The 13,262-nt window shown below is 43.5% G+C and overlaps 1 protein-coding gene across 7 annotated transcripts in view; it reads left to right on the top strand.

Moving 5' to 3' along the window:
- Positions 1 to 13,262, top strand: part of LOC133664858 (tetratricopeptide repeat protein 21B-like) — an 86,902-nt gene that overhangs the window by 56,804 nt on the left and 16,836 nt on the right. For 4 of the 7 annotated variants that reach the window (XM_062069826.1, XM_062069830.1, XM_062069825.1 and 1 more), the window contains one exon: positions 11,038 to 11,438. The exons of 1 other annotated variant lie outside the window; for it this stretch is intronic. In XM_062069826.1, the coding sequence (XP_061925810.1) occupies positions 11,038 to 11,191 (154 nt within the window). In that variant the 3' untranslated portion in view covers positions 11,192 to 11,438. Of the gene's footprint in view, positions 1 to 11,037; positions 11,439 to 13,262 lie in introns of those variants that run through there. 2 more of the 7 variants (XM_062069831.1, XM_062069824.1) reach the window with 1 other exon arrangement.

Here is a 13,262-nt window from a genome sequence, read left to right as displayed (position 1 = left end):
AAGAGACTTGCTGTGAGTCACCAGCCAGTTGAGGCACGTCACTCAGTTGAGCCTCACCATTGATTGACTCGGCTAACTGCTGGCCTGCTGTGCAGTGAGACCGTATTGCTATATGAATTATATTATACATTACCATAGTTTAGTTAGCTGAGGTATATAATGTACAGTGTATTTTGTCAACAACTGTATGTGTGTAACGTATTTCTTGTGCTGAGCAATCATAAAACTGCTGCGAAGATGCACTGGCTGAGGCTCGCAGTAATCCCGCCTCCTGGTGGTAGAGAATGCACCCCCGCCGTAGAATGCACCCTGTGACGGGAGTGTTATTACAACTAAAGCCCACACTTAAAATTTCCACATGCAATCTATTTAAAAAAGTTATTTAATAAAAATCCAAAAAGTGCAAAAACAATAATGTTCATGTTAGAGGAGTTGTGAATGACTGCTGGGCCACACCATTAGGTACACCTGCAGACTGCAGCACGGATTTCATATTTCAGTCATTCACAACTCCTCCAACACGAACATTATTGTTTTTGCCTTTTTGGCTTCTTATTAGATAACTTTTTTAAATAGATTCAATCTTGCACGTGGAAACTTTAAGTGTGGGCTTTAGTTGATACAACACTCCCATCAGGGGGTGCATTCTACGGCGGGGGTGCATTATCCGGCACAACAGCGGCACATGGACCTTATTTATAAGTAAAGGTAAGACCATAACGTTTTTTTTTATTAAATGTGCTTTTTTTGTGTGCTACAGTTTGTATGTGTAAAGTTAAAGTTAAGTTGAAGTACCATGATTGTCACACACACACTAGGTGTAATGAAATTTGTCCTCTGCATTTGACCCATCCCCTTGTTCACCCCCTGGGAGGTGAGGGGAGCAGTGGGCAGCAGCGGCGCCGCGCCCGGGAATAATTTTTGGTGATTTAACCCCCAATTCCAACCCTTGATGCTGAGTGCCTAGCAGGGAAGAATGCTGGTATAAGCTTTTAAACATAACCCGTTAACTGCTGCCAATCAAATGGTGAATAAGATACTCTTTAGGGTTCATATGTTTGTAAATCTGACTGTGATGAAGTCAGTGCCTCACCAGCCATGAACCTCACTGCACGTCACTGATAAAGGTATATACAGTATAGGCGTAATATGATCAAACTTTCTTCTTCTTGTCAAAAATCTAGCAGCCGCATTTTGTACCAACTGTAATATTTTAATACTAGACATAGGGAGACCCGGAAATAATAAGTTACAGTACAATTTTGGTGGCTACTATTAAATGTGGGTGATTGTCAGCGACATTCCATCCATCCATCCATTTTCTACCGCTTGTCTCTTTTGGGGTGGCGGGTGGTGCTGGAGCCTATCTCAGCTGCATTCGGGCGGAAGGCGGCGTACACCCTGGACAAGTCGCCACCTCATCGCAGGGCCAACACAGATAAACAGACAACATTCACACTCACATTCACACACCAGGGCCAATTTAGTGTTGCCAATCAACCTATCCCCAAGTGCATGTTTTTTGCGGTGGGAGGAAGCCAGAGTAGTCACGGGGAGAACATGCAAACTCCACACAGAAAGAGCCCGAGATTGAACCCAGGACTACTCAGGACCTTCGTATTGTGAGGCACATGCACTAACCCTGTTCCACCGTGCTGCGATATTAACATTTAAAAAACATCTCAATTGAAGTGTCAGTCAGCCAGCCACCAGGGGGAGAGCGAGAGACAGTGGACTCGTGAGAGCGAGTAAGAGTGAGTGACGACACAGGTGGAAGGTAGACCAACCGGTAGTTCCCCGAAAATATTAGGAACAATAACTGCATTATTACATGGGTGGCCACTAAGGAAACACATTTAAACCCTGGAACACGACCGCAAGCCTCCACGCACTACTGCCCGCTTCCTAAATTTGGAAACAACAAGAAGGAGTTGCAAAGCTGCACATTTAAACGAATGATCGACAGCACTTCCCTTCTTTTCTTAACCGTGAAGCTGGTTACGAACATACAAAGCCCCGACGAACAGCTACAAAAGATGGGGTGCTCGAAAATAGAGACGACCGTAACATCAACCGTGCACCGAGGGGCCCCGTATGCATCCACCTCTCACAGACGTAATCACATTTTATTTGGCCAAAGACATATGTTAAATATATATGCTGTCAGTGTAACCCAGGGTTAATATCGGCAAGGCGTTAGTATAATAGTTCTGCGTCCTGTCCCTTTAAATCACCGGTGTAGTGCGCATCACGTGACCTCTCGCTCCTCCCTGTCATGTGACCTACCTGAGCCAACCGCGTACTGAGCGCGAGTGTTTAACGTGCAGTGGCGTCTTCCTCATTCAGAGTGTGGGGAAGGTTCATGTCTCCATAAAACTTCAATAAGTATTCGCTCTTGCGTTTCATTTACACGTTTGTGCTCATTGTAAACTTTTAGTGCTTTCTACTGGGCTGCAGGGAGTCCATGACTCATTAAATAGAGGAACTGCTGAGTCATGAATGACAATGCTACATGCTAGGCTAGCGGCGCCGAACATTAGCGTTAGCATTAGCATCAATTTTACACAATGGGTTTACATGTAAGCAGATTAAACAGTACTGTTGATTATTTATGGAATGTACATACATTACATTAATGTGTTCTTTTCGTGCATAATCTTATTTGTACTTTACTATCGCAATGGCATATTTATTTTAGTTAGCCCATTGTCTTTTAAAGTTAAAGTTAAAGTACCAATTATAGTCACACACACTGGGTGTGGCCAACTTATTCTCTGCATTTGACCCATCCCCTTGTTCACTCCCTGGGAGGTGAGGGGAGCAGTGGGCAGCAGCGTTGGCTGCGCTCGGGAATCATTTGGTGATTTAACCCCCAATTCCAACCCTTGATGCTGAGTGCCAAGCAGGGAGGTAATGGCTTCCATTTGTATCTTTGGTTTGAACTCACAACCTACCCATCTCAGGGCGGACACTCTAACCACTAGGCCACTGATTTGTACATTTTATATTATTATTATTGGATTATTTTTATAGTTTCCTTTTGAAATGAAAGCTAAGTTTACTTTCTGTTTATAATAGAAAGTGAAATTAAATATATTTTTATTAACAGTAAATCATCCATCAAAACTGCTGTTTTTATGATAAAAAAAAGGCAGCTCAGTTGCCGGAATTGTGTTTGTTTTTTTACTGTAAATAAAAAAAATTGCAATTTTACAGTAACATTTTGGCACCTGAGCTGCCAGTTTTAGTTCTTTTTTGTTTTGTTTTACCGCAAATCTACAAGTGTAGATTATTCGCTGTATTACTGTAAATGCCAAAACACACCACAGTTTGTTACAGTAAAACAGATACTGTGTTTTTCATTTAGAGAAAAATGCTGTAGAAAGCACAGTAAATTTCACAATTTGACCATGAAATCTCTTGCTACTTTTACATTGCACAATTTGACGGATAACTTGCTTTGAAATCATTATTATTAGTATTTATTTCTATTTAAAAAATGGTTTGAACCTTTGATCATATATTTTAGCATAATTAGACAATATTTAAGTTAACGTCATTTGCGATTACATGGAGTACATATGTTGTGGATCGGTGGAGGGAACACTTCAATCCCACCAACACGTCTTCCTGTGAGGAAGCAGTGCCTGGGGAATCTGTGGTGGGCTCTCCTATTTCTGGGGCTGAGGTTGCTGAGGTAGTTAAAAAGCTCCTCGGTGGCAAGGCCCCGGGGGTGGATGAGATCCACCCGGAGTTCCTAAAGGCTCTGGATGCTGTGGGGATGTCTCGGTTGACAAGACTCTGCAACATCACGTGGACATCGGGGGCAGTACCTCTGGATTGGCAGACCGGGGTGGTGGTTCCTCTCTCTAAGAAGGGGAACCGGAGGGTGTGTTCCAACTATCGTGGGATCCCACTCCTCAGCCTTCCCGGTAAGGTCTATTCAGGTGTACTGGAGAGGAGGCTACGCCGGATAGTCCAACCTCGGATTCAGGAGGAACAGTGTGGTTTTTGCCCTGGTCATGGAACGGTAGACCAGCTCTATACTCTTGGCAGGGTCCTTGAGGGTGCATGGGAGTTTGCCCAACCAGTCTACATGTGTTTTGTGGACTTGGAGAAGGCATTCGACCGTGTACCCCAGGAAGTCCTGTGGGGAGTGCTCAGAGAGTATGGGGTATGGGACTGTCTGATTGTGGCGGTCCGCTCCCTGTATGATCAGTGTCAGAGCTTGGTCCGCATTACCGGCAGTAAGTCGGACCCGTTTTCAGTGAGGGTTGGACTCTGCCAGGGCTGCCCTTTGTCACCAATTCTGTTCATAACTTTTATGGACAGAATTTCTAGGTGCAGTCAGGGCGTTGAGGGGATCCAGTTTGGTGGCCGCAGGATTAGGTCTCTGCTTTTTGCAGATGATGTGGTCCTGATGGCTTCATCTGGCCAGGATCTTCAGCTCTCACTGGATAGGTTTGCAGCCGAGTGTGAAGCGACTGGGATGGGAATCAACACCTCCAAGTCCGAGTCCATGGTTCTCACCCGGGAAAGGGTGGAGTGCCATCTCCGAGTTGGGGAGAAGATCTTGCCCCAAGTGGAGGAGTTTAAGTACCTCGGAGTCTTGTTCACGAGTGAGGGAAGAATGGATCGTGAGATCGACAGGCAGATCGGTGTGGCGTCTTCAGTAATTTGGATGCAGTATCGATCCATTGTGGTAAAGAAAGAGCTGAGTCGGAAGGCAAAGCTCTCAATTTACCCGTCGATCTACCTTCCCATCCTCACCTATAGTCATGAGCTTTGGGTTATGACCGAAAGAACAAGATCACGGGTACAAGCGGTGGAAATGAGTTTCCTCCGCCGGGTGGTGGGTCTCTCCCTTAGAGATAGGGTGAGAAGCTCTGTCATCCGGGAGGAGTTCAAAGTAAAGTCCCTGTTCTTCCACATCAAGAGGAGCCAGATGAGGTGGTTCGGACATCTGGTCAGGATGCCACCCGAACGCCTCCCTAGGGAGGTGTTTAGGGCAGGTCTGACCGGTAGGAGGCCACGGGGAAGACCCAGTACACGTTGGGAAGACTATGTCTCCCAGCTAGCCTGGGAACGCCTCAGGATCCCCCGGGAGGAGCTGGACCAAGTGGCTGCGGAGAGGGGAGTCTGAGCTTTACCATGAATTGATTAACGTGGACCCTGACTTAAACAAGTTGAAAAACTTATTCGGGTGTTACCATTTAGTGGTCAATTGTACGGAATATGTACTGTACTGTGCAATCTACTAATAAAAGTCTCAATCAATCAATCAAAGCTTCCCTGCTTAGGCTGCTGCCCCCGTGACCCCACCTTGGATAAGCGGAAGAAAATGGATGGATCGATGGTGTATATACTGTATGTATGTATGTGTATATATATATTGTAAATATATATACAGTATATGTATATACAGTATATGCATATATATATATATATATATATATATATATATATATATATATATATATATATATATATATATATATATATATATATATATATATATATATATATATATACAGTCATGGTCAAAAGTTTACATACACTTGTAAAGAACATCATGTCATGACTTTTCCAATAATTTCTACAACTCTTATTTTTTTGTGATACAGTGATTGGAGCACATACTTGTTGGTCACAAAAAACATTCATGAAGTTTGCTTCTTTTATGAATTTATTATGGGTTTACTGAAAATGTGAGCAAATCTGCTGGGTCAAAAGTATGCATACAGCCAGGGGCGGATTAAGAAATTTTGGCCCCCTGGGCCTGACATGGTCTTGGCCCCTCAACCCCCCGCGCGTGTGGGCGCACACACACGCACGCACTATGCAAGAAATACTGTATACTGTGAACAGACATGCACACTGTACTGTACAGAAGAGTGCACATACTGCACACACACTATTAGGTATACCACACAGACACTGACAAGCACAGGTTTCACACAGACACAGGGGGAGGGGATAAATGGCCTAAAAATAAACATTTTTGAAAAGGATTACGCCCACTTCAGTGATGGTGCATTGGGTCATTTGAGAGATATTATGTATTGGAAGTTGGTAGCTATCATGAAATAAACCCCCCAACCCACCCAAAAAACTAAATCGGACATGATTTTTGCCCCCTTTTCCTCCCTTCTATCATTAAAAATAAAATAATATCTTAGGAAAACACATTGGCATAACGGCAGCTGTGCAGCAAATTGAGGCTCAAAGTCTGTATCTATTTGTGGTTAAGCTTGAGGAGAAGGAGAAAGGTAAAATGATAACATGCATCGGAGAGCACCACAAAGAAAGGTGTAGGCCAGTTCATGGTACAAGGGCTGCATGCAGGTCAAGATAGCCCATTTCCAAGAATGCTATAGTGGCTGGACAGGCACTGGACATGTCCTGAACTCAGTGTCAGACGTGGCTGCCGAATACTTGGATGAAGTGAAGCAGCTGACAGATCTCATGCTGCCCCATCTGAAGACTGTCCTGGCCAGGCAGAGGATGGATGAGGAGACCTTCCCAATGGACCCTGTCAGTGAACAGGCTAGTAACATTGATGGCACCCCTGTGCACAACATTGGGATGGAGAGACAATGTGGCAAGGTGGACTACAAACTGAAGAAGTTGGGCACACTGAACGCAGTCAATAGGTCAATAATTTTACAGAAGAGCCAGGAGCTTCAGAGGTTTCAAGGCAGCAGCACAAGCAAAAAGGGAGGTTGAACTCAACTGGAGTAAATTCATGAAGGCAAAATTCGAGAGTAGGGCAGATGAGAAACAAGAGATGGCTCAAAGAAAGGAGAGTAAGAGACTAGACATGCTGGACACACTGAAATCTTTTGATGGCCCCTTCACGATAGTGGGGAAGTTGAAAAGTTCCTTGTGGATGAAAGTCTGCACAAGAATGCAAAGCTGCAGAGAATGAAGCTTGAGGTTCAGTTTGCCAGAGAAAGCACCAAGCTTCTGCCTAAAGTCAATCCTATCTTCACAATCCAGGTGACACTTCCCAGAAATGGCAAAAGTGCAATTCTCCAAGTCATAATGGATACTTAGAATTTTATGGTGGTGGTAAGTATTCATGAAAACAGGTAGCCTAACATTAGTGAATGGGTGAATTCTGGAAATAACCTAAAAATCTTACACAGTGCACCTTTAAGCAAGGGGTTTCTTTCGTGCTTTCAATTTTGCAAAATCATCCACCACATCATTGAAGTCCAACTCTCTTGTCAGCTCACTCTCAATTGCCATTAGAGATAACGCATTTAATCTTTTCTGAGTCATTCTTGTGCGCAGCTCATTTTTTACTCTTGACAAAAGAGAGAATGAGCGTTCTCCCTCACAGTTACTGACCGGTAGAGTGAGAAAAATCTGTAGCGCAATGTATGTATTAGGAAACGTAGGCTGTAGTCCAAAATGTATTATTGTTTTGAGCAGTCCTGAAGGGGTCCTCTCCTCATCAGTGTTGTTGAGCTGTATAAAAGATTTGAACTGTATAAGCTCCTGTCCAAGACTTTCATTGAGGTCAGATGGGTATGATTCAGTGAGAATCTTGGCCTTGTGAAGGACTGAAGCATTGGACTCTGTATCCAAAGAGAAAAGGACACTGAACAAATTGTTCAGATGTTTGTAGGCCTCCAGACGGTGATTAAGGCTTGAACTCAGTTGATCAATAGAGGCAATAAATGTCTCTATTTGAAACAGTTGCCTTCCCTCAAGCACAACATCTGGGGATGCTGATTCATCAGCAAACTTTTTACGTTTCCTCGTCCGTTCAGCCCTGTAAGATGGGGTGCCACCCAACATGTTTAAGGCTTTCTGCTCAAAATGATCAAATAGATCTCTTTGGGAGAGAACAAAGGTGCGCAGAGATTCCAGCAATCTAACTGCTGTACCAAGGTCCATGTCTGCTTTTTGAAGTTGCAGACTTGTGGCCTGAAATCTGGACAGAACAGTGTCCCAAAAGCCTGCCATGAAGGCCATCTCAAGTGAATCCAGCTTCCGCACTAGACTGTCAGCTTCAGTTCGTGTGTCTCGTTTCTCTGTGTCATCAGTGGAAATAACCTGTAGTGCTGCTTTTATTTTACTGTAGTTCTGCCACAGTGCTTTGGTAGATTCTGCACGGCAACTCCAACGCGTGTTGGATAAAGCTTTAAGTGTGAGATCTATGTTGGAATTGCCAAATACCCTGTCCCATCGGTGTGTGGATGCAGTTGTGAAGTTGTAAATAGACTGAATCAAGTCAAAATACTTAGAGACTTCATTTCCACATCTGTCAATGCTGTTGACTCCCACCAAATTCAAAGAGTGAGCTGCACATGGAATATAGTGTATTAATGGGTTGCTTTTCTTTAAGTGAGCCTGCAACCCATTATACCTCCCTGACATGTTGCTGGCATTATCATAAGCCTGCCCCCTGCAATTTGACAGCTCTAACCCTAGATTTTCCAACACAGACATGACACAGTTAGCCAAACTTTCACCTGTATGGCTAGTAATGGGCTCAAAACCCACAAAGCGTTCAACAACACTGCCCTCTTTGCTAACAAAACGGAATATGAATGTCAATTGGTCCACATGAGATAAATCTGGGGTTGAATCCACAATGATAGAGTAGTATTTGCTTGCTTGCAGTTCATCTGCTATAGCCTGTTTGGTTTTTGCACCCATCAATTCAATGAATTCCTCACAAATGGTGGAGGACAGATATGAGGTATTACCTCGACCCATCTGCCCAAACTTTCTGATGTGATCCTTTAGAAAGGGATCAAATTCAGCCAGGACCTCCAGAATACCAAGGTAGTTCCCATTGAGAGGAGACCCTAACGATTCATTTTTACCCCTAAATGCAAGGCCCCTTTCTGCAAGGAATTTAATGACTGCAACAACTCTTTGTAACACCTGCCTCCAATAGCTGCTCTCTGCCTGAAACTGTTTGAACAGGTCTGCATCAACTGTGGCACCTTTGGCGCGGTTCAAGACTGCTTGCATGCAGGTTATGTGCTCAGCACTTCGCTCATGTTCACCAAATCTTTCTGAGTGTTTCCAATCACAATAGCCTGTCACAAAAGAATGCGTTTTTGGGGAAAACAGTTTGCATGCAAAGCAGTAAACATTACCAGTAGAGGGAGAGTACATCAGCCACTCTCTTTGTACTCGTTGTCCATTGGGCAAGTGTGAAGTAAAATGTTCATTGTTTAGGCATCGGGTTTTGCCTCCTAGCCCACTGTTCCTCACAGAAGCTGGATAATGGCTGTGACGGTTGTGAAATGATTTTGCACCTCTTTGAATAAGAACTTCCTTCATTGACTCAGTGAGGGTCTCAGCCCATTTAGCGGGATCACTAGGTAGAGTTGTCACTGTAGATGGTGTTGAAGAAAGATTCAGCTCATTTTCTATGCTGTCCAGAGGTGCAGTGACCTCACATTCATCCGAGCAACTGGCTACTGCTGAATTGGTTGAATCATAAGCATCAGAAGCATTTGGTTCAGTGTCTACACTTGTAGTGGTCTCAGGATCTTGGGAGCTACATGCTAGCTCAGGTGCATTGCTAACCTTAGCTGAATTTGCAGTAGCATTTATAGAATTGCTTTCAGCAGATGTCTTTGTACTGAAGAAGCTGGAGATATTTGGAACACTCTCAAGTAAAACTGATTCCTTTTTTTTCTTTTCTTGCTGAATTTTTTTTCTAGCTCCTCCACTTAAACGTTTATGATCCATATTTCCCTTCTTTCTTTGCACATTGGCTCTTTGCCTATCACAACAGATAAACCAACTATGTGTGTGTGTGAGTGTGTGTGTGTGTGTGTGTGTGTGTGTGTGTGTGTGTGAGTTTGTTTGTGTGTTTATGATCGGTGCTGCTTCCTTCAAGTGTGTGAGGTGATTTAGAAAACTAGCAACCCAGCATCAACACTCCAAAGCAGAGAATAACAGCTTACTAGCATAGACAATTGAGAGCAGAGAATCAACTGATTCGTCTGATAGACAGCAGGAGAGCAGAGTGGTCAGTGATGATCGAATCAAGAAAATGTCTAAATGGCAAGGGAACAGACTGATTTGTACTGAGGAGAAAGAGAGAGAGAGCCAATTACAGTGAAATATATTCCAAAAGAGCCAAGTGACTAGCTGAAGGCAGGGACAAATGCCTTGGAGTGACCAACAAGAGTGCAAAGTACCAAATGGCAAAATGTGGAAAGACCAACAGGCAGATCTGCTTTTACCTCTTATCTTCACAACCAAAAAGTTGCTAAATGATGTTTTCAGTCGCTAGCCAGGTATGGCCAAAAGACGCGAAATCTAGCGGCAAAGTCGGTCAATCACACTGACAGTGAAACAAATATTTTGAAAAGATAATAATTGTACACCTTTGTGCACTTTAGTCTTCTATCTAAATATTTTCACAAAGGACACCAAGGCAGCTTGCTAGCTATGATGGGAGCAACAATGTCTGATAGACAGCAGGAGAGCAGAGTGGTCAGTGATGATCCAATCAAGAAAATGTCTAAATGGCAAGGGAACAGACTGATTTGTACTGAGGAGAAAGAGAGAGCCAAGTACAGTTAAATATATTCCAGAGCCAAGTGGCTAACTGAAGGCAAAGACAACAGCCAGATACCTTAGCAGAGACCAACAAGAATTCAAAGTACCTAATAGCAAGATGGCGAGACCAACACAATAAATTGTATTAGGATTTAATTTATTAACGTTAATCTTAACAGCCAAAAAGTTGCTGAATAATGTTTGTAGTCGCTAGCCAGGTATGCCCAAAACAAGAGTCGCTAAACCTAGCAGCAAAGTTGCTTAATTGCAACACACTCTAGGATTCAGGGGAATTAAGGATAATAAAGATATTAATTGTACAACTTTTTGTACTTTTTTTCTAGTTTTTTGAGTCGCCAGCCATGTATGGCCAAAAGTCGCTAATTGAATGCCAACGTTGCTTAATCGCCAACACACTGGGACTCACTGAAGGACTGACTGAATAAAAAAGATAATTAAGATAATTGTGTACTTTTCTCTTCTGATATTTTCTCTAAGGACCCCAAGCTATCTGCAAGCAGCAATAATGTCTGACAGACAGGAGAGCAGAGTGGTCAGTGATGAATGGCAAGGGAACAGGCTGATTTGTACTGAGGAGAAAGAGAGAGAGAGAGCCAATTACAGTGAAATATATTCCAAAAGAGCCAAGTGACTAGCTGAAGGCAGGGACAAATGCCTTGGAGTGACCAAGAAGAGTGCAAAGTACCAAATGGCAAAATGTGGGAAGACCAACAGGAAGATCTGCTTTTACCACTTATCTTCACAACCAAAAAGTCGCTAAATGATGTTTTTAGTCGCTAGCCAGGTATGGCCAAAAGACGCGAAATCTAGCGGCAAAGTCGGTCAATCACACAGTGAAACAAATCATTTTAAAAAGATAGTAATCGTACAATGTCTTGTACTTTTGTCTTCTTTCTTAATATTTCTCAAAGGACACCAAAATGTCGCTATCTGCAGGCAGCTTGCTAGCTATGATGGCAGCAACAATGTACCTTAGAGTGACTGACCAACAAGAGCTCAAAGTACCTAATGGCAAAATGTGGAGAGACAGACACAATAAATTGCATTAAGATGAAGAGAACTGTTGCTATTATTAATCTTAACATCAACCAGAAAGTCGCTAAATGTCACCAGCCAGGTATGGCCAAAAGTCGCTTAATTGGCCACACACAGTAACAGAGAAACTAACAAAAAAAAGATCATAAAGATAATAGTTGTACAACTGTGTGTACTTTTGTCTTCTTTCTAAATATTTTCCCAAAGGACACCAAAATGTTGCTATCTGCAGGCGGGAGCGTGCCTATGTTCCCCGGGTCCTATGTTCCCCGGGTCCTATGTTCCCCGGTTGTTCCTGGGTCTTTGTATGCGACCGGGGAACTTAGGACCCTTTTTCTAAAAAAGGGTCCTATGTTCCCTGCATTGTATCTGGCGAAATTGCGAAATTGTGCCCTGACCAAAACCATCCCTAAACCTAACCTGTCACAGGGCGTTGTGGAGCACTTTTTTTTTGGCGAAATTGTGCCCTGACCAAAACTATCCCTAAACCTAACCTGTCACAGGGCGTTGTGGAGCACTTTTTTGGCGAAATTGTGCCCTGACCAAAACCATCCCTAAACCTAACCTGTCACAGGGCGTGCGGCAGCAGATAGAGCAACTCAAACGCGAACTTCCTTCCTTCGACAACTTAAACGCGTCTCTGTCATGCGTGTCTGCGTGCGTCTTACTTAGTCGCGCATTGGAAGCAGCGGGGAACATAGAACCCTTTTCTGGAAAAAGTGTTGTACGTTCCCCGCAGCGGGGAACATAGAACCCTTTTTTTTAAAAAGGGTCCTTAGTTCCCCGGTAGAGGGGAACATAGGACCCGGGTAACATAGGGACGGGGAACATAGGGATGACCCGCTGCAGGCAGCTTGCTAGCTATGATGGCAGCAACGATGTCTGCCAGACAGGAGAGAGTGGTCAGTGACGATCGAATCGAGAAAATGACAAAATGGGTCAAAGACCAAAAAGTTATTAACTGACAGCAGTGACAAATGTCAGACTGTAAACTTTCTCGAAAGAAAAGGACAAAATGGGAAGATGCTGATAATAACAGCAAAATGGAAAATATAAGAATTTCCAAGTAATGCTCAACTCAAGTGTGTGTGTGTGTGTGTGTGTGCGCGCGTTAAACTTCTTGTTGAATGATTTCAAATTATCTCTGAGTCTGAACTGAGGGAAAGGAAACCAAATTTTGAGCAGTCTCTCACGAGTTCAAAATACCAAATGAGGAGATTCTAAAAGAACAGACCGGTTTATGAAAGACTTGATGGGGGAGGGGCACAGCTAAGAATACTTGAGTGAGATTCTGTGATCCAAATTCGAGATAGAGCTTTTTGATAATGATAATTTGTCAGAGTAAGGTTGTGTAATCAAAATTTGAGAATGAGCTTTGTCAATCAATCAAGAATATTTGCATTAAGTTCTGTGATCAAAATTCAGAAACAACCTTTAATAATTGATAAAGAATATGTGAGTGAGGTTGTGTGATCCATCCAATTTGAGAATTAGCTTTGGTAATAATGATTGAGAGCCTCTGGCCCTCTGTGGATCATGGCCGCGGGGCCAATTTTGCCTGGCCCCTTGGGGCCTCTGTGGGTCGTGGCCGCGGGGCCAAGTTGGCCTGGCCCCTTGGGGCCTCTGACCCTCTATGGATCGGGGCCAAGTTGGCCTGACCCCTCGGG

Source organism: Entelurus aequoreus, linkage group LG14, assembly GCF_033978785.1.
Source record: "Entelurus aequoreus isolate RoL-2023_Sb linkage group LG14, RoL_Eaeq_v1.1, whole genome shotgun sequence".
Taxonomy (NCBI): domain Eukaryota; kingdom Metazoa; phylum Chordata; class Actinopteri; order Syngnathiformes; family Syngnathidae; genus Entelurus; species Entelurus aequoreus.
This window is presented reverse-complemented; position numbering and strand designations above follow the sequence as displayed.